This window comes from Fringilla coelebs (assembly GCF_963513975.1).
Source record: "Fringilla coelebs genome assembly, chromosome: 18".
Lineage (NCBI taxonomy): Eukaryota > Metazoa > Chordata > Aves > Passeriformes > Fringillidae > Fringilla > Fringilla coelebs.
The window spans coordinates 12,073,639-12,096,150 of NC_140044.1; the positions used below are offsets into that span (position 1 = coordinate 12,073,639).

At 47.2% G+C, this 22,512-nt stretch overlaps 2 protein-coding genes across 3 annotated transcripts in view; both read right to left on the reverse strand.

Moving 5' to 3' along the window:
- TRPC4AP (transient receptor potential cation channel subfamily C member 4 associated protein) overlaps window positions 1-7,450 on the reverse strand; it is a 33,903-nt gene extending 26,453 nt beyond the window's left edge. Inside the window, exon 1 of the mRNA XM_084217681.1 lies at window positions 7,281-7,450. Within this exon, the coding sequence (XP_084073807.1) occupies window positions 7,281-7,418 (138 nt within the window). The 5' untranslated portion in view covers window positions 7,419-7,450. The remainder of the gene's footprint in view (window positions 1-7,280) is intronic.
- Window positions 7,451-8,529: 1,079 nt separating this feature from the next.
- LOC311160950 (ER degradation-enhancing alpha-mannosidase-like protein 2) lies at window positions 8,530-18,108 on the reverse strand. Of its 2 annotated transcripts, XM_084218144.1 has the most exons (11): window positions 17,938-18,108; window positions 17,760-17,870; window positions 17,643-17,682; window positions 17,198-17,303; window positions 16,027-16,152; window positions 14,716-14,927; window positions 13,405-13,546; window positions 13,007-13,131; window positions 12,210-12,354; window positions 11,195-11,316; window positions 8,530-10,299 (listed from the first exon to the last, which is right to left on the reverse strand). In XM_084218144.1, the coding sequence occupies exons 1-11, from the start codon at window positions 18,033-18,035 to the stop codon at window positions 9,811-9,813; spliced, it is 1,716 nt and encodes a 571-aa protein (XP_084074270.1). In that variant the 5' UTR covers window positions 18,036-18,108; the 3' UTR covers window positions 8,530-9,810. The 2 variants fall into 2 exon arrangements, with proteins under 2 accessions (XP_084074270.1, XP_084074271.1); XM_084218145.1 differs by lacking the exon at window positions 17,760-17,870.
- Window positions 18,109-22,512: the final 4,404 nt, after the last annotated feature.

Below are 22,512 nucleotides of genomic sequence, written 5' to 3' on the forward strand. Positions count from 1 at the left end.
CCTGCTTTTACACCTGTGGTTTCCTGAATGCTGCTCCCCAGCCAGGTGATCACCACCTTACCAGGACCATCCATGTCCCCCTGCTCCAGCCGTGCCATGAAGCCATGGCATTTGCTGGAAGGGCATTCAGAGACCTTGGAGAGGATTTAAATGCAGAGATAAAAAATGTGTCATCATCCCACCCATGCCTGCCAGACTGAGTGGTTTTCTCTTTAAAGACTCCTAAGGCACTGGAGCTCAGGATTTCCCAGGAGATTACTCCAAACACTGATAACTACCATAGGAACACTTTCCAACTACACAGTTTAAGTAACTTCTGTGCATCATTTTCCTTGACAGTATACAAAGGGCTGAAAAAAGACACTGCACCCAACTGTTAAGTATTTAGTTTCAATTTCTTTCTAATCCTACTGTCTTAAATCCTTTCAAAAATGATAAGAATAAGAAGCACAGAATGTCCCATCTTGGAAGGGATCACACAAGGACCGTCAAGCCCAGCTCCAGCCCTGCACAGAAATCCCAACAGCCCCACCCTGGGCACCCCTGGCAGCGCTGTCCCAACGCTCCTGGAGCCCTGGCAGCCTCGGGGCCGGGACCATTCCCTGGGGAGCCTGGGCACCCTCTGGGGGAAGAACCTTTTCCTAATATCTAACCTAAACCACCCCTGATGGCATCGATTTGCATGATAGTGAATAAATAATTATAAATAATACCTGCATCTTCATGAAGTTATACATTAATATTTGCCTAAATCCATCCCTTGATAAGTCTAGTCCCCCTTTTACTTGTCCCCTCCACTTTGCTCATCCTCCAGGCACAGGAACAGCTCTTCCCCCCAGCTCTGTGCCCATGCCCTGGCAAGTGCTCAGCTTTGTCAAAACATTTCTTACTACCCTAAGATCTCTTGGAGCTAAAGTTGCACCCAAATCCTTCCCCTTCTAGAGAGGATTTTCCTTCCCACCTCTGTTCCCATACTGTGACAATTCTCCTTGCCCTACAAAGCAAACCTCTGATTTTCCTGAGCTTGCCTCCACCCCTGTGCTGAGCTGTGGTCAGTGACACCTCTCTGTGTCTTCCCAAAACTGCTGACCACCAGCAGTGGTGACAGCAGCAGAAATACCAGGAGCTAATCCTCCCTTTGCTTTCCAGGGCAGGGCAAACAGTCTCCTGATAAAATTGTGTCTCTATTTCACACTTTACCCTTCAAACATTACGCTGTCTTGCTGAGTGCTGGCTACAGGAGGGCGTTTGCTGTCATCTTTCAGAAAGCAAAACCAGTGACTCAGGTGTCCAGGCATCCTTCATAGCACTGAAGGGATCCTGCTGTGACAAACTTCACAGCTATGACACATCACTTACAAGGTTTTTTAATTCAATTTCTCATTGCAACCATACATGAACACTGGAAGTGCTTTTAAAAAAAGCAGAATTTCCATTCTTGGGATTTTCCATGACCACTTCTGAAGTATCTATTTAAATGTCTTGAAAGTTTAAACGGAAACAGGCACAAGATTATGGATCTTGACAAAGAGATTCAAGCGTGTGGTCACCATGTATTCTTAATAAAATTGAAGCCTTTGCATATCCTTTCCTTCAAGCCTTTAAAGCTGCACCTTTAAAAAAAAACCAGGAAACTAAAATTTGTGCAATTAAATGTTTAATTTTCCTCTGAACAGTAATAACTTAGGAAGTGATCTCTGACAGACTGCCAGGAGAATGGTTATTCAGGATTTTGGGGAGTGCCCCACAATTCCAGCTCTGTATTGCATTTTCCTTTCCAGCTGCTAACAGCAATCCATCAGCCTGGCTAAGCTGTCTCTTTCCTCACACAACTTTTCCCACAAAAGCCTGTAACCAAGGCAAATGACCCTGCAAGTTTTGGTTTTAACACAACAGCTTTGCAGGAACACAGCTGCTGGCCCATGGAGCAATTTTGGAAAGCATTCCAAGGGAGAAGCTGAGCACTGCAGCCCTGCAGCTCCAGGGCAGAACAGTGGCCAGTCACAGCTGAGCTCTGATCAAACACAGGGCAGAGCCCCACAGATATTAATCCTGAAAGGAAACTCTGCTGGGAGAAGTCTAAGGAAGAGCACTTATGTTCAGCCGCTCTCCAGCTCCTTGATTCTTCAAGTGCAGATCAGGATTCCCTTAGCTAGATTCCCTGTTTCTCCATCCTCCCCAGCCCTGCATGGGGCCCTCCATCCCTTCTCCTGCCAACCCAAAAGCCAGGCATGAACCCAGGGACACATTGTCCTAGGATAAAACATGCCAGAGCTTCCAGCCAGGCCTAACCATTCCCACAGCTCCCATACTACAGCTCTGCTCACCAGAACTGGAGGAAGAGCTGGTCTACCAAGACAAGGAACAGGTCTCCTGAATCTCCAATCCCCACAGAACTTTCCAGAGCAGGACAATTCCAACACAGACCTTTAACACCAGCAGCTCTCCAAACCCACTAAAGGATCTACCAGATCAGAAGAGAGCTACTAATATTTGCTTTGCTGACCTTAGTCTCAGAGAAAAGTACATCAACTAAGACCTATAATTATATTAAAATTATATTAACTTCTCAGTTATTACTTTTCCTTGGAACTTCCTGAGTTTCTTCTTTATTTCATTTGGAAAGAAAACAAAATCTGTAGGGCTATCTAAGAAAAAGCAGAGGGATAAGGAGTATCACATCTACATTCCTCTCCTCACTCATCTTCAGCCACACAAAAAAAATCAGGCACCAACACAGCTTAAGTCCAACACAGCCACTTTTTGAGCATTTCTAGTACATGACAGAGCTCTGGTCCTGTTACATAACAAAAGCATGTCCAGGCTTTCCAACACTCCCTCACTGTCCTCCCCTGAAGAGGCCTAAGCCTGCTAACACCCACACAATTAGAGCTACTCAAGTGGATTATGTTCACGTGAATGTTGTTTTGTTGGCGCTCTTGTAAGGAGGAAACAAAAAACTGACTCAAAACCAAAATCTCTTCTCAGGGTTAGGAAGCTACTCCTGCTGATAACCTGCAATGGCAGGAGGTGAAATCTGGATGTCTGAGGGAGAAAATGCTTTCCCTTCCACGGAGTTTTTTTTAGAGTGGATAGGGACAGTCCTGCTAAGGGAAGTGTCTGCTCCTAAGGATAGCAAAGCATGAAATACAGCTGGAAAAAATGGACTCCTTTTTTCCATTCTGATTGTTTCAGCTAAGCCCTGGCAATCCTATGAGGGTGAGAGCAGTGCTGACACCCAGCTCTTGGGACTACAGCAAGAGCACATTAGTTTGCCAACAAATCCCTGGTTAGTCCATTATTACACTGCTCTGTCCACAGGGATTCCCAGAGCTGCACCTAAATAACTTCTGGTTTCATGCCATATCCATGCTGTTCACAGCTGCCTTGCAGCAGATGAAGTGTGCACCTTCTTGCTAAGCAGATATGAGCTTGATCAGCTGAGTCAGAGTATTCTTGGCTTTCAAGGAACAACAGCATGAACATGTCCCAGAGCCTGTGATCCATAGCACAGCTGTGCCCCAAGAAGGACAACACACCAGGCCCCTCACAACCAATATTCCTCCTTCTTAGAAATGTGTCACTTCTGGAAAGCTCTTCTGCCACTGGTTCACCAGCACCTGCAAAGCCCCTTGCACTGTCTGTGTGTCAGGGCAGGGCAAATCCTGATCCAAGGTTATGCAATCTGATACCAACATTGAGGCTTGTGTGCAGGGCAGCAGCTGATGCCAGCAATATGGATAAAAAGGAAACAAGAACAAATAATGGCAGTATCTACTGAAATCTGCTTTAGCTAATCAACTTCTTATCACAGAATCATTTAGATTGGAAAAGACCTCCAAGACCAAGAGTCCAACCTGTGACTGATCCCCACCCTATCACCCAGCCCAGAGTGCCATGTCCCATTGTTTCTTGGAATCTCCAGGGATGCTGATTCCATCTCCCTGGGCAGGCCCTGACAATGCCTGAACTATCCTTTTCCAGGAAGAAATTCCTCCTGTTGTCCAAGCTGAACCTCCCCTGGCTCAGCCTGAGGCTGTTCCCTCTTCTCCTGTCCCTGTTCCCTGAAGCAGAGCCCCACCCTCACCTGGCTCCCCCCTCTAGTCAGGACTTGTGCAGAGCCAGAAGTTCCCTCTGAGCCTCCTTTTCTTCAGGCTGAGCCCTTTTCCAGCTCCCTCAGCCACACCTCATATGATTCTCCAGCTCTGTTCCCCTTCTCTGAATAATTTATTACTAATAATACAGCAAGACACCAACTGGCAAGGAAGCCAAGGGCTCTGGGTAGGTGAGCACAGCAGGAACACACAGGGATCCAGATTTCAGAGCCTCAGCTGACCTCAAAACTGCCAGATATTCAGGGGGCTGTTGCTGTCAAAAATGCTTCTATGTCCCTGTACGATCAGAGCAATGAACCTTTAGATGCAGGCCTCAACAGTGATCCTTCCCAGCTCACAGCTAAGCCTCTACTTTCCTCATACAAAAATGGATCTTGAGATCACCTAAGAATAGCACACAAAGCTTTGTTCAGGGCTAAATGCCACTGCTGCCCATGGCAGGCACCCCAGCATGGAACTGTGCTCCTCAGTCTCCCTGAATTTAACATCTTGAGAAGGGCTTCCCCTCCCTACAGGACACCAGCAGTGCAGTCCAGCAAGCACATGACCCAAAACTTCCTTCCAAAACACAGCTAGGAAGTGCTTCAAGGACACTCTCATGACTTGCTCTACACCCCAACGCAGCAACCTGACCTGCTCTCAGGCTCTACAGGAACAAATCAGTTGAGAAATGTAAGCAAGGGCTCCCACGCTGCCACTGAGGAGTCAACTGCAGGAAAACTGGGAATGTTTTGATAAAAAATAGAAGTTAAAAAAAAAAAGAAAGCAGCCAAAACTGCCTTGTACTTCTCTAAAAGTTACATCAAAGTGTTTTATATTTAGATTGCCTACAAAGAAAAAACTGATTCCAGGTAAAAGTGAAGAGACACAGAATTCATAAAGTTCAAAATCATTCAGGGAGTTGTTATTCCCCCTGCCTGAGCTTAAGTGAATCACAGAATGGTTTGGATTGGGAGGGACCTTAAAGCTCAACCAGTACCACCCCTGCCATGGCAGGGACACCCTCCACTGTCCCAGGTGCCCCCAGCCCTGTCCAGCCTGGCCTTGGGCACTGCCAGGGATCCAGGGGCAGCCCCAGCTGCTCTGGGCACCCTGTGCCAGGGCCTGCCCACCCTCACAGGGAAGGATTTCTTCCCAATATCCTGTCTAACCCTGCCCTCTGGCAGTGGGAAGCCATTTACCCTTGTCCTGTCGCTCCATGCTCTTACACAAAATGATTTTAAATACCCTCCTATAGCATTTAAGAAGTGTGGGAGCTCTGTGTGTCCAAGCTTTAACTCTCAGGGCAGCACAAGGATGCCAAAATTTTTCAAGCAAAACCAAACCAAACCCCAGAAAACAAAAACCCCACCTCAATTTTGGGCATTATAAGGAGGATGCAACCAGCAGAGTTTTCCTTGATTGCTATAAAAGCTTAGAAGCTCAAAATGAAAACAGCAGCACTGCATTTTTCAAGGAAACTAAAGCCCAAAGGTGGAAGCACCATCCTACAGAAAACAGAGGTGCATAAGGTTGGTCCAGGTGAACCTGACTGAAATTGCAGTGGCTGAGGAAATGCATGAAAGAAAGAATGCAGAGGTGGACAGGTAAGGCAGTGAGACAAAGTCTGTCCACTCCTAAAACAATCCCAAGGAGAAGACTCAGTACAGAAGAGTCAGGTTTATATTGATGCAAATTGCTGGCACTTCTTAAGGATTAACCAAACTAGCATCTGAGGAAGCAGCAAAATAAAGACAAAATAGCTGTAAAAAAATACCTGCTCTTTTACCTCTCTGCTACAGAATGAGGCACGGGCATTCATGATGAACATGATGCCTCAGGATTTGAGCTTTTCTATTTTTTATATATTTATAACCCTGCAGTTCTTTAGTGCACAGCTCTAAACCCCACACACAGTGGGAGCTGCTGCTTTCCCATTTTGGGCAGACACAACAATTCCTCTCCAGGCCTGGCTATCAAGGACACCTCACTGCCTCAGGGCCAGAGATGGGAACAGAAGTGACTTGGGGGGAGCAAACCCGGGGTAAATGACTTCATTACCTGAAACTGTAATTGCAGGATTAACCCCCAATATGCAAATGGACCAAACTTATAAAAGTGTGAAACCTGTGACCTGTGGTCCATTTTATGGGTGGAACTTGGGGGGGTTTTCTGCCTGAAATGTACCTGAAGGTCCTTCAATAAATATATTTGCTTTTTATTCCCTTAATTCTGTCTGGCCTCTGTTTTTAGGTAGTCCCAAAAAGGCATCAAATAAATCTTCTCTTAATAATTGTTCAGAATCCTTGTTTATCAAGAAAACCGCTGTTGTCTGCACTACTAAATTAGAGAAATGCCATTTTTTATTCCATCTGACCTCTTTTAAGATACTTCAGCTCAATAAATCAGCACCTGAATGCAAGTTCTGTATCTCACGTTTCATTTTCCAAGTCTTTGCACCATTTTGCATTTAAGCTGCAAGAAAAATGCCAATTATTCTCCGTTAAAATAAATTAATAGTCAATGATCCTTGAGCAGCTTTTCCAAAAAAGCCAGTACCAGCACACGACAGGCACAGGCCCGGGGTAAGGAACTGATTTCATTCCTTGGTATTTCCCAGCATCATCAACTGGGAAAGATGACAAATAAGAAACAGACCTGAAGCAGTTTCTCATAAAACCACCTGCGTTAGAGAGCTAAAATGTCTCCTAAGCCCTAAAACCACGAGGCTGCCTTTGTCCAGGAAATACGTTTAAATTTCGATGCTGCATTGTTACAGTCCCAGGCAGAGCTTCCTTTCTTTGCAGGGAAGGCCACACCGACCGAAGAGGCGGAGAACGGCTGGGCAAACGCCTGTGCCGCTCCTCGGTGCTCCCCGAGCCCGGCTGAGGCCGGCACGGCGGCGCACGGAGCCCGAAGGCACCGGGGCACCCTTGTGTGTGCGAGGGGCAAAGCCCGAGCACCTCCGGGGAGCTCCGGAGCGCCCAGCCCGGCCTGGGAGCGGCCGTTCCTCCCGAGCAGGCCCCGCCGGGCCAGCGGGGCTCTCCCCGGCCGCGCAGCTCCGCCACAGGCCCGGCCGGGAGGCACTGCATCCCCGACCCCGAACCCCACAGGCCCTCCAGGCCCCGCGGCCTCCCCGCTTCGCCCGCCCGGCCCAGGTCCCACGGGCGGCCCGCAGCGCGTTACCTGAGCCCCGCGGGTCAGCCCGCGGCCGCTGAGCTGCCCTTGCCGCAGCTGTGCCAAGATGTTGGTGGTCGCGGCGCGGGCTCCGCCGGTGCCCATGCCGGAGCCGGGCCCTGTGCCGGCCCCCGCCACGGCCGCCATGGCCTCCGCGCTGGGGACACAAACAGCGAGCCCTCCCCTCGGCCCGCTCCGCCGAGTGCGCAGCCGCGGGACGCGCCAACATGGCGGCCGGAAGGGGCGCCCGCCGTGTGGGAGGGAGCGGTGGGAGCTGCGGCCTCTCCGCGCTGCTGCTGGCCCGGCTCTGCCTCCCGCCCCTTTTCCGTCCCCATGCCTTTATGGCCTCTACTATGCTTTCATTTCCCTCAGCAAGGCCCAGCCACACCGTTTTCCGTTTAAGGAAAAGCTCACCGAGGACTCCGATCACAGTTCGGTTTTGTTAAAATAAAGGCTTTGAGAGATGGAACAACACTGGAACAAGGAACAGTTGAGGGTGTTCTGTGTTGTTCTGAGTCACCCAGAGCACAGCACTAATCTGAGATTAGCTCAGTTGGTCATAATACCAAAGTTTCAGTTCCTGCCTGGGTCACTGACTTGGAGCTGGACTCGATCATCTGTCTGGGTGCGTTCCTGCTCGGACAAACCTGGGAATCTCATCGAGATCCATCCAACTACCCACAGCAGCCATGCACAGATGAGTTCTCCCAGCTCCAACCATGCTGAGGAACAACCTCATCTCCCCAGCCTACAGCTCCTTGGTTCTGCTGCTGGAAGTTCCTGGATGAAGGTAGCAAAATGCCCTGGTCAGGAGGGCACTAATGACTTGGAGATCTGCCCTGCGCCATTATTTACCTCACAGCTTGGACAATGCTGGGGTTCAGGACCTGACCCAGCACTGAGCAAAGCTGTGGGAGAAAGCCTGGGGTTTGTTTTCTGCAGATTAAACAATGAAGAGTGTGTGAGATATGAAGAGCTGGAAAATAAAAAGATAACCAATGGTGACAACAAGGAGCCACTAACAAGAGCTTCATCACTGTCCAACAATGCCTGGTTTTGGGTGCTCCTCTCTTAGAAGGGCTGCAAAGGCTTTGTCAATGCAGAATTCCTGCACTGTCCCAGCTGCCATGGGAAAGAAGGACACAACCAAAAGCTCTGTAGCTCACCAGTCCTTTCAATATGCCTGTCCAGCACTGCAAGTGTCTCTTACCATAACTCATTCACAACTGCAACAGGATTTCTACCCCGAAGGATAAAATGCAAATTTTATTTAACTTTACAGCATTAGTACAGGTCAAAACAACAACAAAAATTACTTTCTCAAGGCAACCACACAGCAGCACAGAGTGGGCACTGGTCCAGCTGTATTTCCCTGCTCACGGGGATTTATTTCTCCTGTACCTCTAGCCCACTCAAATAATTGTAGCTTGCTCCAGACTCCTCACTTTCCAGCAGGCTTGAAGAAACTCCATCACTTTTCTGCCCTGCTTTTGTTTTCCTTTAGAAAGAAAATCTCTCAGTCACACTGATTCCTCCTTTCCTGGTCACTGCACACAGCTGTTGCAAAGACACCAATAATGTATTTAAAGGTCTGGACGTGCCAGTCAGCTGAACCCTGAGAGGTTCATGAACATCTGTTCACATCATCCTACCACACCAAGGCACAGCTGCAGTTTCAGGCTGGGCTCAGCCCCCTTCCACCCCAGCCCTGTGCATGGCTTGTGTTCAGCTCAGCTGGAGCACCCTGGGGCTGGCTGCACTACTGAGGTACAGTGAAATACGTGGGGACTAAAGGGAAGTTAGAAAGAGGAAGGAAATGGGGAAATAAGAGATAAGCTAGCTACACTGTGGAATCAAACAAGCATTTCCTAGTCCACCTCCAGCTCAGTTTTTTGTCCAGACATTACCTGGACATTAATAAAGTGGTTTTCAGGCAGGAGGTACTGACCCACACTGATCTGAAACAGAAGGACTGAGCACTTTCCCATGTTCCAAGTGCTCCTCTTCCCCCACACCATCCTTCATGCCCAATAAAACTGCACCTTCAACTCAAAATAAATAGGTTTTCTCCACTGGGCAGCAATTTTTCAACATGAACTACATGTTTATAAAGTGACCAGAAATAAAAGATGGAGCACAGAGTTGCAGTGAAGCTACAGTAATTCCTGCTTTTCCCCTTATGACAAGAAACTCAGGCTCCTTTTTATAGAACAAACTATGCTAGTATCTTTCTGTAAGCCTGCAAAACTCACAAAATGCAACAAAAAAGGTACATTTAACACGTAGACCTTTTTTTTTCTGGACACCTGTTTGATATTCAGGCAACCAACTGCTTTGAGATCAGCAGCTCAACAGCATTAACAGCTGGTATCTGAGTCATGGCTTAGAAAGGAGAAGTAGCAGAATTTAATGGGAAGTTGTTTCACTTCATAATAGAATTCACATTGTGAGTTACCACACTTTCCATTATGAAATTATAAAAATATATTCCCAGAATCTGAAACGAATTCAATAATTTAAACTGATGATGCAAAGAGGATCAGGTGTTATCTAGGAAGACCTGTCCCAGTACTGCAAGCTTGGAGTTAAAAGATTGACTGGGGCAGCTCAGGAGGGAGTGTGAGCTTTTCTTAGAGTTTCTCTTCTCTCCAGCCTTCTCTGAAGAGGCATCTTCGGAGTCTTTTGCATTTTCCCCTTCACCATGATCAGCTCTTTTTAAAGTGAATTTCTTGCTTTTCTTCTGTGAGTAAAATTCCCTCATCAAGTCTTCCACCTCCCACTGCTCTTCTTTGCGCTTCCTACAGCAGTGCAGGGCAGCAGGGTCGATGGGATGAGCTTCAGTGTTGAAGATGTACCCTCCAGCATTCAGGACACACTCCCCATAGGGTGTGACCACCACATCAAAGTCTGAGCCATCATTGTGGATGAAGTTGTCTGGGTCAAACAGCAGGTACAGGTATTTGATTGTTTCAGCCAAGAAGAAGGATTCCATGCGGTTATCCAGCCTGTGGTCCCTCAAGTCTTTGATCTACAAGAGAACAAACAGAGTGGGTTACAGTTACATCAAGTTCACTAAGTTATGGATTTAGGGAGAAAAATAAAACCAACTTAGAATTCATTTCAGTTAAACAGCACAGTATGACACCAACTCACCCTGTATCTTATCACAGAATGGCTTGGGTTGGAAGAGACCTTAAAGCTCATCCCATTCCATCCCCTGCCATGGGCAGGGACATCTTCCACTAGCCCAGGTTGCTCCAAGCCCCATCCAAGCTAGCCTTGGACACTTCCAGGGATCCAGGGGCAGCCAGAGCTTCTTTGGGCACCCTGTGCCCAAAGGGAACAATTTCTTCCTAACATTTAAACTCACCTGCAGCTCTGTCTGGGCAAGGAGAAAAGATTCCCATCATTTCCCCAATGAAGAAAAAAAAAAAAAATCCTAAGGCTTTTACCTACTTACTCCCAATATTTTTAAGGAGTTTTTTGTAAAATAGAGCTTGATAGCGTGTTTTAAATCCTCTATTAAATAACTGCATAGAAATCACACACTGCACTTCTTGTGTGTTTGACCAGATTTTCAAGACATAATGGGAAAGCAGGAGGAGCCTGCACAAGAGTCCTCCTGCTCAGCTGCAACACCTACTAGAAATGTAGAAGCTTCTGGTGCTTTGCCATGTTTTGGGCTCTGGGGCAACAGCCCACAATAGAATTTGGCTCACTGTGAGGAAGGTACAACCAGAAACATGACCAGCAATTACCAGAGCAGCTTCACAGAGAAATACAAGGGATTTGTGGAAAACAAAGTCATGTTTTGCCCAAAATGATTGCTTGAAATCAATGACAAACATCACTCATGAGAACACCTTCTAAAAGTTGATTTTTAGCAGCCCTTCAGGTGCCATGGCAGATGATTTAGCACTCACAGTTGCAAAGCCACAGTCCACCTTGCTGATTTTCTCTATGGACTCCACAGCATCTCTCCCCAGCTCCAGCAGTGTGGGGTCTCTCGTGGCACGGTACAGATACATCGCGCTCTCAATCAGCTCTGCAAAACACCCAAACATTGCCAGCACAACGATTATCAAACCATCCACACAGCAATGAACTAATTTTCCTTGAACTAATTTAAAAATACTTCAGCATAATCAGGTGAACAGCCTGGCTTGCCTGGCTCCAAGCACAGATTTTCCTTTTCCTAAGGATGTGCTACAAAGAAATTCCCTCTAAGCAGCCTGCAGCAGCTCAGGTAAGAGTGACTAATGCTCCCTCCGACATTCAGCAAGTGGGAGAGATGCAGGAGACAAAAAGATTAATACTCAGCTGTCAAAGTTAAAAAAAATGCTTCTGGAAAGGATTACAAACAAGAAATTCAATCCTCAAAATAGAGTTTTTAAACAATAGAGTGGAAATACTCTATACAGACAACATAAGCACCATCTGTGTTTACTTACTAAAGGAACAGGTCTTTATACTTAAACACCTTTGATGGTTAGGGAGGATGGGTATTTTTGGTAGATTTCTCCAATGTGGATGTCACCTGAACACTCCTAGATGCAGAACTGGAACAGCCCATTCATACTCACTTTCACTTCCTAAATTTAAAGGACATAAGTAGTCCCTTTAACATTTCACATGACTGAAGCACCCCATGCCAGACAATCTAACACTTAAACATGTCAAATCCCACACTGTGAACAAAATTCATTACCAGGCCACCTTTCTACAGTAAGGCTATGGTTTGCTTCCTGTTTCCTTCCTGTCTTTGTGAGTGGGGGAAAACAAAATGTGCAGCTTTAACTCTGGAAATCCCAGCTCAAATCCTGGCAGGAACTGAGTCAGAACAAAACTGGGGAGGAAACTGTGGTGTTGCTAACATTTGATCTCCCAACCTAAGAGCTAAAGCAGGAGTTCATGTCCCTTTAATTTCAGCTTTTTTACCAGGCCTGAGTGGATATCCTTCCCTCTTGTCCACTGTGTATCCCTGGGGAATGTTGTAGAACTCGGGCAGGCCCCCAAACTGCTTCCAGACCGTGTAATAGTTGAGGAAGGTGCGCATGGCATTATCCACATCCCCAATGAGGCTCTGGAGACAGGAAACAGCAAAGAAACATGGGAGTGAAAAAACCAGCAGAGGAATTGATGCAATAGCACTGCTCTAGCTAAAATACCCAGTGACAGAAATGGGTGTTTCAGCAGGTCTGAGTGGGGTAACTGATACTGGGCATGATGCCTTAAAAGCAGGTAAGACTGAAAATGCTGCATATCTGGTGGATCACATTCCCACAACTGAAATAATATGAAGACTGATTTTTTCCTTCAGTCAAATATTTAGTCAATCACAGCATCCAATCTCTTAGTTAGGGAAACAAAGTCTCAATCCGAACAAGAAGACTGATGAGAAAGCAAAGCTCTTAATAGGAAAATATTCACACAAATGAAATATTGGTGGAGTGATAGAAAAAAAGTTTCTTTTTCCTCACATTCCCATTTGGATTATGGGACCTCTGTCAGTGGAGTTTGCTACCACAGGAGTGCCCTCCCATCATGCTGAATGGAAGACTGTAGATAGAATCAATATTTTCTTCAACATCACCTTCCGTAGGCTCAGGCCATTGCAGATCTCACCAGAGAACAAACCAAACTTTTAAACCTGCACAGATGAGGGTTTTTTCTTGAAGACCAACCCCTGACAGATGAACAGAATCACCAGCTGCTGCTGGTATGACAGGTCCTACCTGCAAGCCTGGCCAGTAGGCCTCCAGGGACTGGAACACAGGCATGGACACTGTTCCTTTGTACATCTGAACCCACAGGTACCAGTCATCAAACTTGGTGTAATTCTTGATAGCTTTGTTATATTCTGTAAAAAAACAGATGGGTAGGTAAGCCATCTGTAAAAAAAGGAAAAAAAAAGAAAAAAGAAAAGCTTATTTTTAAGAATGAGAGAAGCCCCTTTTTCCCTTGAGCCATGTTCAATGACTTCTCAGGGTGCTCACTTTGGCAACTCTGTTATCAGACTGTTCAAAAGAATTACAGCAATGCCTTCAGAACAGTCTTGGATGCGCCCCATTAGATTCTTCATCTCCTCCTGCCACAGGTGCTGGGCCCCTTCCCACAGAAAACACAGACTCACCTAGAAACATGGACATGAGCTCCTTGTCCTGCAGGAGGATGGCTCCTTTAACCAGGTACTCAAAGTAGGAGTCCACCCCTGCCCCAATCCCAGCGTCCTGGGCCACCCACTTGGCAGTGATCACATCAATGTGGTTCCCCACCTGGAAGGGGTGAAGGACAAGGAGAGAGGGACTTAAAGTGACACAAGAAATCCTGATCCTCTTTTCAGACCATCAGTTTCAGATATACAATGTCCATTCCAACCAGCATTTTCTCCATTACAGGACACATTTATCAGCATCAGAGAAATACAAACTGTAGGGAATACAACTGTTATGCTTATGTGCAAACTGTAGAAAATACAATTTTCATGCTGGTAATGTATTTTATATATCTAATAAACATTTTATGCTTCCAATATCAATGCTTCACTGGCCAAATCAACACATTATAATGCTACTGTAAAAATGCACCATTTCAACATGAAATGTCTGGTCCTAATTCTGATCTTACAAATGAGTAGAGAAGGATGGAGAGGTGCAGATACAGAGGCCAAGAAATGTCAAAGGCACAAGAGCTGCCATGTTAATATTTAAATATATGCTGGCACTCTTCAGCCTGTGAACAAACCCAGCTGATGGAGAATTAAATACACAATCATGTCTTTCTTAGCAAATGTGAAAAAAAAGCCAGCAATGATCAAGGATTTGGGGTATAAATCAAAAATAAACAAATCCCAAAGCAAACAAAGGGAAACATTTCTTCATACAGCCTGTAGATAATTTGTGGCAATGAACACAGGGTATAAATAAAACTGCTGCAGTTCACATATGCAACACCAACACTTCAGAGAGGTTAAAAAAGCAGCAATAGAAAAGAGCAGGAGACAGTGAACACAGAGATAATACTCCCAGCTCTGGGTATTCCTGAACCCCAGAGCTGTACAGGCTGGTAATATCTCAGTGCACTTTACTCTTGTTCTCTTCCCTAGGCCTTTGTCCCACCAGAATTCAGACAGACCTTCCATTTAATCTGCTCCAGCTGCTGTCACAAGAGCTGCAGCACCCAGCAGGAGGCATTTGTCTCCCAGCCACATCTGGTGTGGGCCAGAACAATGGGATAATGTTGGGCTGCTGCAGCAAAGCAGGGATGTGGATGCTGCAGGTGTTCAGCAACAATGGCAAACACGAGCCTTCAGCACAGTTAGGAGCACTGTGGTTATTTATCCAACCCTATCTCCTCTGTGTTGATGCTTTTTCACGCCTAGAATTGCATCCACAAGGCTACAGAAAAGGCAGCCCAGCACATCCCAAGTCCATTCCTCACTCACCAGCCCAATATCCGAGCGATTTTTCCACAGTGCCTTCAAAGCCTTCCTGGCAACGTCCTCAAACACTGGGTCACCAGTGAGGTGGCTTAAGGTGGCAAACTCCACTATAAAGGTGCCAATTCCAGCAGTACAGGTGACTGGGGTCTCCCCAGGGTTTACTCCATGCAGCAGGTTCACTGTGCCATAGGGCATGCCAGTTGGGGTCTGGAAAGCTGAAACACAGGATTTTGGGGTCATAGAAGTGCTCAGTGCTGTGTTTAACAAACTCTCAAGCAAACATGTGCCTCACATCCCCAGTGCACGTGGGCAGGAAGTGGGGCTGGAGTAACTGCAGAGAACAAAATGAGAACTTGAGTGTGATCCTGGGAGGGTCAGAGAGGGTATGCCAAGGTATGCACTGTCACCATGATGTTTTCTGAAACATCCCTTCACCAGGATTTCTTCTCCTGGGAAGCTGAGAAGCCTCAGAAAAGAATGAAAACAGTAATTATCTGATTGTTTGGGAATGTGGTATGGAGAGCATTTACCAAGAGGTGCATCTTTGATTGATTCCATGTGAATTGTTTTTAATTAGTGACCAATCACTATCAGCTGTGCCAGACTCTGAGGAGTCAGTCACATGCTTTCATGATCATTCTTGTTAAGCCTTCTGATGTTTCCTTTCTCTTTCTTTAGTATAGCTTTAGTATATAATTCATTGTAATATCATATCATAAAATAATAAATCAGCCTTTTGAGAACGTGGAGTCAAATTCTCATCTCCCACCTCGTCCTGGGGACATCACAACACCACAGTACACACAGTCCTGGGAAGGTCCTGGGCATCTCTTCCACCTTGCCAGAGCAGCAGATTGCATCCCCACCTTTTTTACAGCACAAGCAAGGTGGTCACTGAACATACTGGCCAGCAAAGTGCAAATGGTGAGGCTGTGATCACCCCATGGGTGCACACAAGGGAACAGTGCCATGCCACAAGGGCACACAGCCCAGCTGCAGCCCACAAAGAGCACATGAGGCAGCATCTTCTTGTCTTTACAAGCTGCTGTCTCTCAGCCTTTATTTATTATTTATATTAAATATATTTCCCCTCAACAAGCAAGAAGCACACTGATGTGTTAAGCACACACAGCACTTGGCATGCACACGTACAACAACAATTTCCTTACAAATTAAACCTGGAGCACTGAGCTTGGAGCTCAGGGACCACAGGACTGGTTTTTGAGCTGGCTCATCCAGCAGTGCATCTCCCACCACAGGCAGCAGGCAGCTCCTGATCCCCAGAACAGTGACACACAGCAGACAGGGGCTCACCTGGCAGCAGTTTGCGAGCTGCTTCCTCAGCCATCCTCAAGAGAGGTCCTGAGCACGGCCAGCCTGCTTCTACTTCAATCCCAGCCTTCCTGGAGAGCAGGTGAGCAGAGAGGAGCCCTCCCACCACTGCAAGGACACAGCAGAATCCATTACACCATGTGGGGAGGAATGACTTTAGAGAAGAGTGATTTGGTTCTTGCTGCTTGTTTGCAGGGCAGCAGAAATGTGTGGAGTGATAGGACAAGGGTTAATGGCTTTAAACTGCCAGAGGGCAGGGATGGATGGGATATTGAGAAGGAATTGTTCCCTGTGAGGGTGCTGAGGCCCTGGCACAGGGTGCCCAGAGTAGCTGGAGCTGCCCCTGGATCCCTGGAAGTGTCCAAGGCCAGACTGGACAGTACTTCAGGCAACCTGGGACAGTGAAAGGTGTCCCTGCCACGGCAGGGGGTGGGATGGATGATCTTTAAGGTTCTTTCCCACCCAAACCACTCTCAGGTTCTATGATATATTTCTTTTTTCTAGGAAGAGGCCAAAATTTCCATGTGACAGCAGCTGTGAGTTATTATCTACATTTAGCTATCAATTATATAGCTAATACAGCTATATTAGCTAATATTAGTTATTTCACAGGCTTATCTATAGTCACATAACAACCACAGAGAAATTACACTGCTGCAAAAATTGGCACAGCAATATTTGGCAGGACAAACAACAAAAGCATAACAAACAGTTTTAAAAAACACTGTTTATTAAGAAACACTGTGTTATTTGGCTAGATGGCACTGAAGCAGTCAAGCATTCAAGATGCAAGACTCCAAAAGCCTTTTTGATTTTGAAAAAAAAAAAAAAAAAGAATAATGCCAGAAATTGACAATCTCTCCTCCAAAACAGCATACAAAAGACAACAGGATAAAATCTGTATGCTTGCAGTGAAAAATATATTTATTCCAAAACTGAAAACCTCACACCAGAATACTGAAAGTGCCACATCGACTTCCGCTTCTGTTGAGACAGGAAGCAAAAAGGGATGTGCAAAGACTGAAAGGAAGTGACATTTGTTTGGGGTTTTTCTCTCTGTTTATGGGTCCTCTTACTCTGCATCCCAAATTCCCTATGACACCTCCTGTGAGATTTATACAGGAAGGAAACCCAACACAAACCCCCACCTCACCTCGAATGTTTGTTTCAAAGACAGATGCATTGACATCGATATCGAAGTCCACCCCCTCCTGCAGCACGTTGACAACTCGCTGGAACTCAGAAACATTTCCCAAGATCTGCAGGGAAACAGAGGATCAGGCATAGAGCTCATGGAAAAACAAAGAGCAGCTCAATATTTGGGGCTGATTTTAGTTGGTTTTACTATTTTGTTGAAACAAGTTTCAACTTATTTCAAAAAGTTTTTGCCCCACACTTTAGATCTTTATTCTGGAGGGTGTCAGGAAAGGGGTACTCTGGAGGGTGTCAGCACTCCCAGGGGTGATGCAAAGGGAAATGGAAAGTTCTCAGGTCAATGAATAACTGACTTTTGGCACCACCACATAAAATCCAGGTGTACAGGTGGCACACAGAGGCCTTGAGCAGGCTGCGGGCACTCAGGGCTGGCTCCTACTCACCAGCAGCGTGTCCAGAGCATCGATCAGTGTCAGGGAGAAGCTGCGGAGGAGAGAAGCGAGGTGAGATCCGGCGGAGGGGACGGCCCATCCCCACCCCGCCCCGGGACCAGCCCTTACCTGCCCCAGGTGTCCTGCCCATCGCACGTCAGCGGCCGCAGCTCGTCGTAAGGGAAGGCGCTCTCCAGGTAGTGCTCGTAGGCGTGGTAGAACATGGCCCGCACCCGCTCCCTGCGGCACAAGCAGGCGCGCTCAGCCCCGGCCCGGCTGGGCCCCGCACCGCCCGCTCCGTACTCACCGATAGGAAGCCACGTCCAGCCCGCGGGCGGCCGCACCACTGCCCGCAGGGAGCCGCAGCGCCAAGAGGCACAGCAGCGGCCCGAGGAAACGCCGCATGGCCACGGCCCTAACCGGGGACCGCGTCCCTCACCGAGCCCCTCACCGGGACCCGCTCCCTTCCGAGCGCCCTCACGGCCGCCGCAGCCCGGGCCCCGCCCCTCCTCCCTCTGCAGCTAATGGGAGCGACCTTCGCCTCGCCCGGCCCCGCCCTACCTCTCCTTCCAGCCAATGGAAGAGGTCTCCGTCTCTCCTGGCCCCGCCCCACCGCGCCCTCCAGCCAATGGGAGAGGCGGGCGCTGGGCGCACGCGCCGGCGGAAGCGCTTCGCGCGGCGGGGCCGCATCCGGGGCGGTGCGGAGGGAGCCGGGATGCTCCGGTGGGTTTTGGGGTGTCGCTGCCGCCCTGGCCGGGCTGTGGGGCCCTCACTGGGGGAATTATCACCGCGACTGCTCGCAGAGAAGCGGGAGGTTCCTGCGGTACCTCTCCGGAGCTGGAACTCGCCGTTGTGTTGTCAGGAAGGAGCTGAGCGGGCAGGGCAGGGCAGCGCTTTAGGTGCTGCTGTCCAGCCCCAAAATAAAGATAACGAGCGCTGTGATGCACCCATAGAAATTAGGTGGTGGCACCGGGAAGGGGCTGGTCCCCGTGGTGCCTGGCACCGCTGCTGGAAATGGCCGGGATGTGCGTGAGGAGTTGCGTGAGGCAGCTGGGGCACTGCTGGCCTGTAGGCATCTCCTGACAAACCTTACTCATGCTGTTTCTGCCGAAATTCAAACCCAGCTCCGCGTGAGGATTGTGTGGTGCAGCAGGACCTGCTTTGGTTGATGCTTTTTTGTTGATGCTTTGGGCCTGATGTTTGAAGAGATTGTCCTTGAATCTCCAGCTAGGATAGGATTGTTTGTGAAAAGATCCCAGTAACATTAATGTAAAGCTCAAAGCTGCACACCAAAACAGAACAGAAAAACTTATATCCTAAGGTATCAATTTATCCCCATCCCATTCCTATAGGATTTTTTTGTCTTCACCACCCTGTGAAAAGATCCCAGTAACACTTAATGCAAAGCTAAAAGCTGCACACCAAAACAGAACAGAAAAACTTAAAACCCAGGGTATCAAGAGGGGTTGGCTGTTTCTATTTAGGAAAATAACACAGTTTATCCCTCTGCTCCCAGCCTGGGGCCATCCCACTAGGTGTCAGTGCACGCCCAGGTACCAGCACAATAGCCCAGACAAAAAGCCACCGAGTAATTTTCAACATACTGTTCATTTAATGCAGCTCTAATTTGGGTTTCTGGGTCCATTTGTCATAAAATATCTGCTTGCTGATGCCATGGCTCAAGGCTGTGGGAGTATCTTGCTGTATTCCAGGGAGAATCAAACAATCAGAGCTGATTTCACTAAAAGCTGTCACAATACATTACTGGAATGCTTTTTATTAAAGTTCACTTTCCAGACTCAGATTTAACAATGTTCTAGAGCACTGCTGTTTGCTGTATGCTGGATCAGTAATTTCCCTATCAAAGCCAGTTACTCAAATCTCAAAGTTGACTGCAATCTTTTTGGATCAGATGTGAGAAAAGCAGGACTGGACAGAGCCAGAACCGTGCAGTGTGCCCATCCTGGCATCAGAGGGAGGTGGGAATGCTCTCCACAGAGGGGTTGGGCTCGGGAGGCAACATTCCAGGTGCTAATTGCACTAATTAAACACCAAAAGAGAGGGTGAACAGAGGGTGGTGTAAGTGGGACTGAATCCAGGGACTGATGGGCAAGAAACCAACGGCTGACAGAGCCAGCTGGATCAAAGTAGTCGGGAAAAACTTGAAAAAGCTGGGTTTGGTGCAGTGGTCATCACCCACCTTACTGTTTCTTTAGGCAGCCAAGCACCCTGTGGGTGGATCTGGGGGTAGATGGGGCTGTCTCCTCCCAGGCACCTCCTGAGAGCCACAGGCTGATCACAAACCCCAAAAGAGAGGGGCTGAGGGAGGTCTGTGGGAAGCCAGGGGGGCTGGAGGGGACAGACTGTGCTCAGTGTGTCACACAGCCCCATGGTGTTGGAGGAACAGCAGCTTCCATGGCATGGAAATCACCTGTGTGCTCGTTAATTAACAGAGCTGGTGGGCTGGAGATTATTTGGAGGGAGGCATGTCTTTCACTGTGGTATATTCTGGGAGATATTAGTGTGGTTTGCACATAATATCATAAAAGTTACATGGCCTGGGCTGCAATAAATCAAAGATGCAGGGATTGCTGCTTCCAAATGGGCAGAGCACGTTGCTAAAATATTTAGCCTACATCAGAGTTAAGTGCTGCTTCAGGTGCCCCATTCCAGGCTTTCTGTCTTTATGGAAAGGCTGCTGGCAAAATCATCTGAACTTTGGTTTGGATATGGGAGAGGCTGCAATTACAGGGGTGTTTAACACTGGTTTATGGCCTCTTTAGGCTGAGGACATGTTTACTACTTGCTATAACCATAAGTGGTGCTGTTGCCCTGCTTGCAATTTTGATGCCTATTAAGATGGAAACTGTATGTAAATCAGGATCCCTCGTTATTATTTATATTTCATGGTGGGATGTAGGAGCTTGTCTGCCATGAGAAGAACTGTAAACAGGAGGTTTATGAGCACTGAACACTGTTGCTAAGGTGGTTCTCTTGAAATAATTTTCCTTTGCAGCAGAACATCAATTCTTAATTTTAGTAGCACACGTAGCAGGATGGAAATGATGATTGATTTTTCTCCAAGTGCTGTGGGCTGCTTAAGTTGAGATTTCACTATAAAAGACTAGACATTTCCAATTGCTTTTTATAAGTTCAGAATTGATTTTATTTGTTTAGCGCCTGACTAACATAATAAAGGAGAAAAATATAGTTGGACAGAAAACACAGCAAAGTGATGGGCTGCCTGGTTTCTGGCCTTCCTTTAGGTGATGGGATTTTAAGCCATGCTCCTGCTCTGGGTCTCTCCCAAACTGGGTCATACAGAAGTTTTTGCACTGTGTTCACAAAGAACTGTGGCTCTGTGTAGACTTTGAATGTTTTATTCAAATCTGGCTTGCTGTTGGGGTCTTTACAAGTGAGAAAACAAAAATAAAACTGAGTTAGCATTAGTGTGTCTTGGTTTTTAATATGGGGACTTGTGGCACCCACATTACCTGACATCACTAAGGTCCAAAAGTGCCCCATTTGCATGAATTTCTTTCTTTCTTTCTTCATTTTCTTTATCCAAGACAGGATTTTCCCATGAGGAATGTCACTTTGATGTTTTTTTAACCCAGCAGATTTGGAGGTGTTCAGGTGAGTGGTGCCTGTAGGCAGAGAGGGGACAGGCAGAATTTCTGTGACATAAATCCATCATGTCCCCACAGCCAAGGGACAAGTCCCCAGGGGAGAGGTGAGGGCCTGTCTGCCCTCAGCTCCTTGCACCAAGATGCTCAGGAGGGTCTGCACAGGCTCCTACTGCATAATTTGCTTTTCTTGGTGGGCTTGCAAAGAAAAAAAATGGACAAGAAGGGTTATTTAGCCTGACACATAGTGGGAAAGGGGTGGGAAGTTTGGTTAGTGGCTCCAGCTCGGCCAGAATTTGGACTTTGAAGTTCAAAATGGTTGTTGTGTTGGGGAGAATCGCTCACCTTTCACATGAGCAATAGAAGGGCTGAGCTTGGATAGAAGGGCTGAGTGTGATAAGAAGGGCTGAGCTTGGCTAGAAAGGCTGAGTTTGATAAGAAGGGCTGAGTTTACAGCTGGAGAGAAGAAATGAGAAGAAATTCCCATGGCTCTCTGGAAACACAGGTGGCAGAGACATTTTATTCCCTGCTTTATGGTCATGTAAAACAAATTCACTGCAACTTGTCAGTGAGCAAGGACCTCCTGCTGCTAGGTACAGGGCAGGGCAGGGGTGGGTTTGTTTCTCTGCTGCAGACAAGGGCTGTGTGCAGGAGTGTCTGACTCCACACTGTATTGTATTTGCTGGGAATGTCCCAACAAAGGCAGGAATGATGCATCTGACTCCATGTTCTCAGAAGGCCAATTTATTACTTTATGATACTGTATTATATTAAAGAACACTATACTGTACTGAAGAATACAGAAAGGATACTTACTGAATGCTACAAATATAATAATGAAAACTGGTGACGCTCTCCAGAGCCCTGACACAGCTTGGCCCTGACTGGCCAAAGAGTGAAAACAACTCCCAGCAGAACCCAATGGAACAATCACCTGTGGGTGAACAATCTCCAAACACATTCCACACGTGAGCACAACACAGGAGAAGCAAATGAGATAAGAATTGTTTTCCTTTTCATTCAGTAAGTATCCTTTCTGTTTTCTTTAGTACAGTATAGTGTTCTTTAATATAATCTAGTATCATAAAGTAATAAATTATCCTTCTGAGAACATGGAGTCAGGTTCATCATCCCTGCCTTCATCAGGCCACCCTGCAAATACAATGGGTTTGCCTTTTAAAACAACCCCAAACCACTTGGAGCCCTGGCACAGGCTGCCCAGAGCAGCTGTGGCTGCCTCATCCCTGGAAGTGTCC

Bases quoted from the DNA above. Each gene is read 5' to 3' on its own strand.
- LOC311160950 (XM_084218144.1), bottom strand. From the start codon at position 18,035: ATGCGGCGTTTCCTCGGGCCGCTGCTGTGCCTCTTGGCGCTGCGGCTC. The intron at 14,928-16,026 runs GTGAGCCCCTGT...CCTGTGTTTCAG, and splicing joins AGCTCGCAAACTGCTGCCAG to CTTTCCAGACCCCAACTGGC. The intron at 12,355-13,006 runs GTAGGACCTGTC...TCCTGTCTCCAG, and splicing joins CCTACTGGCCAGGCTTGCAG to AGCCTCATTGGGGATGTGGA.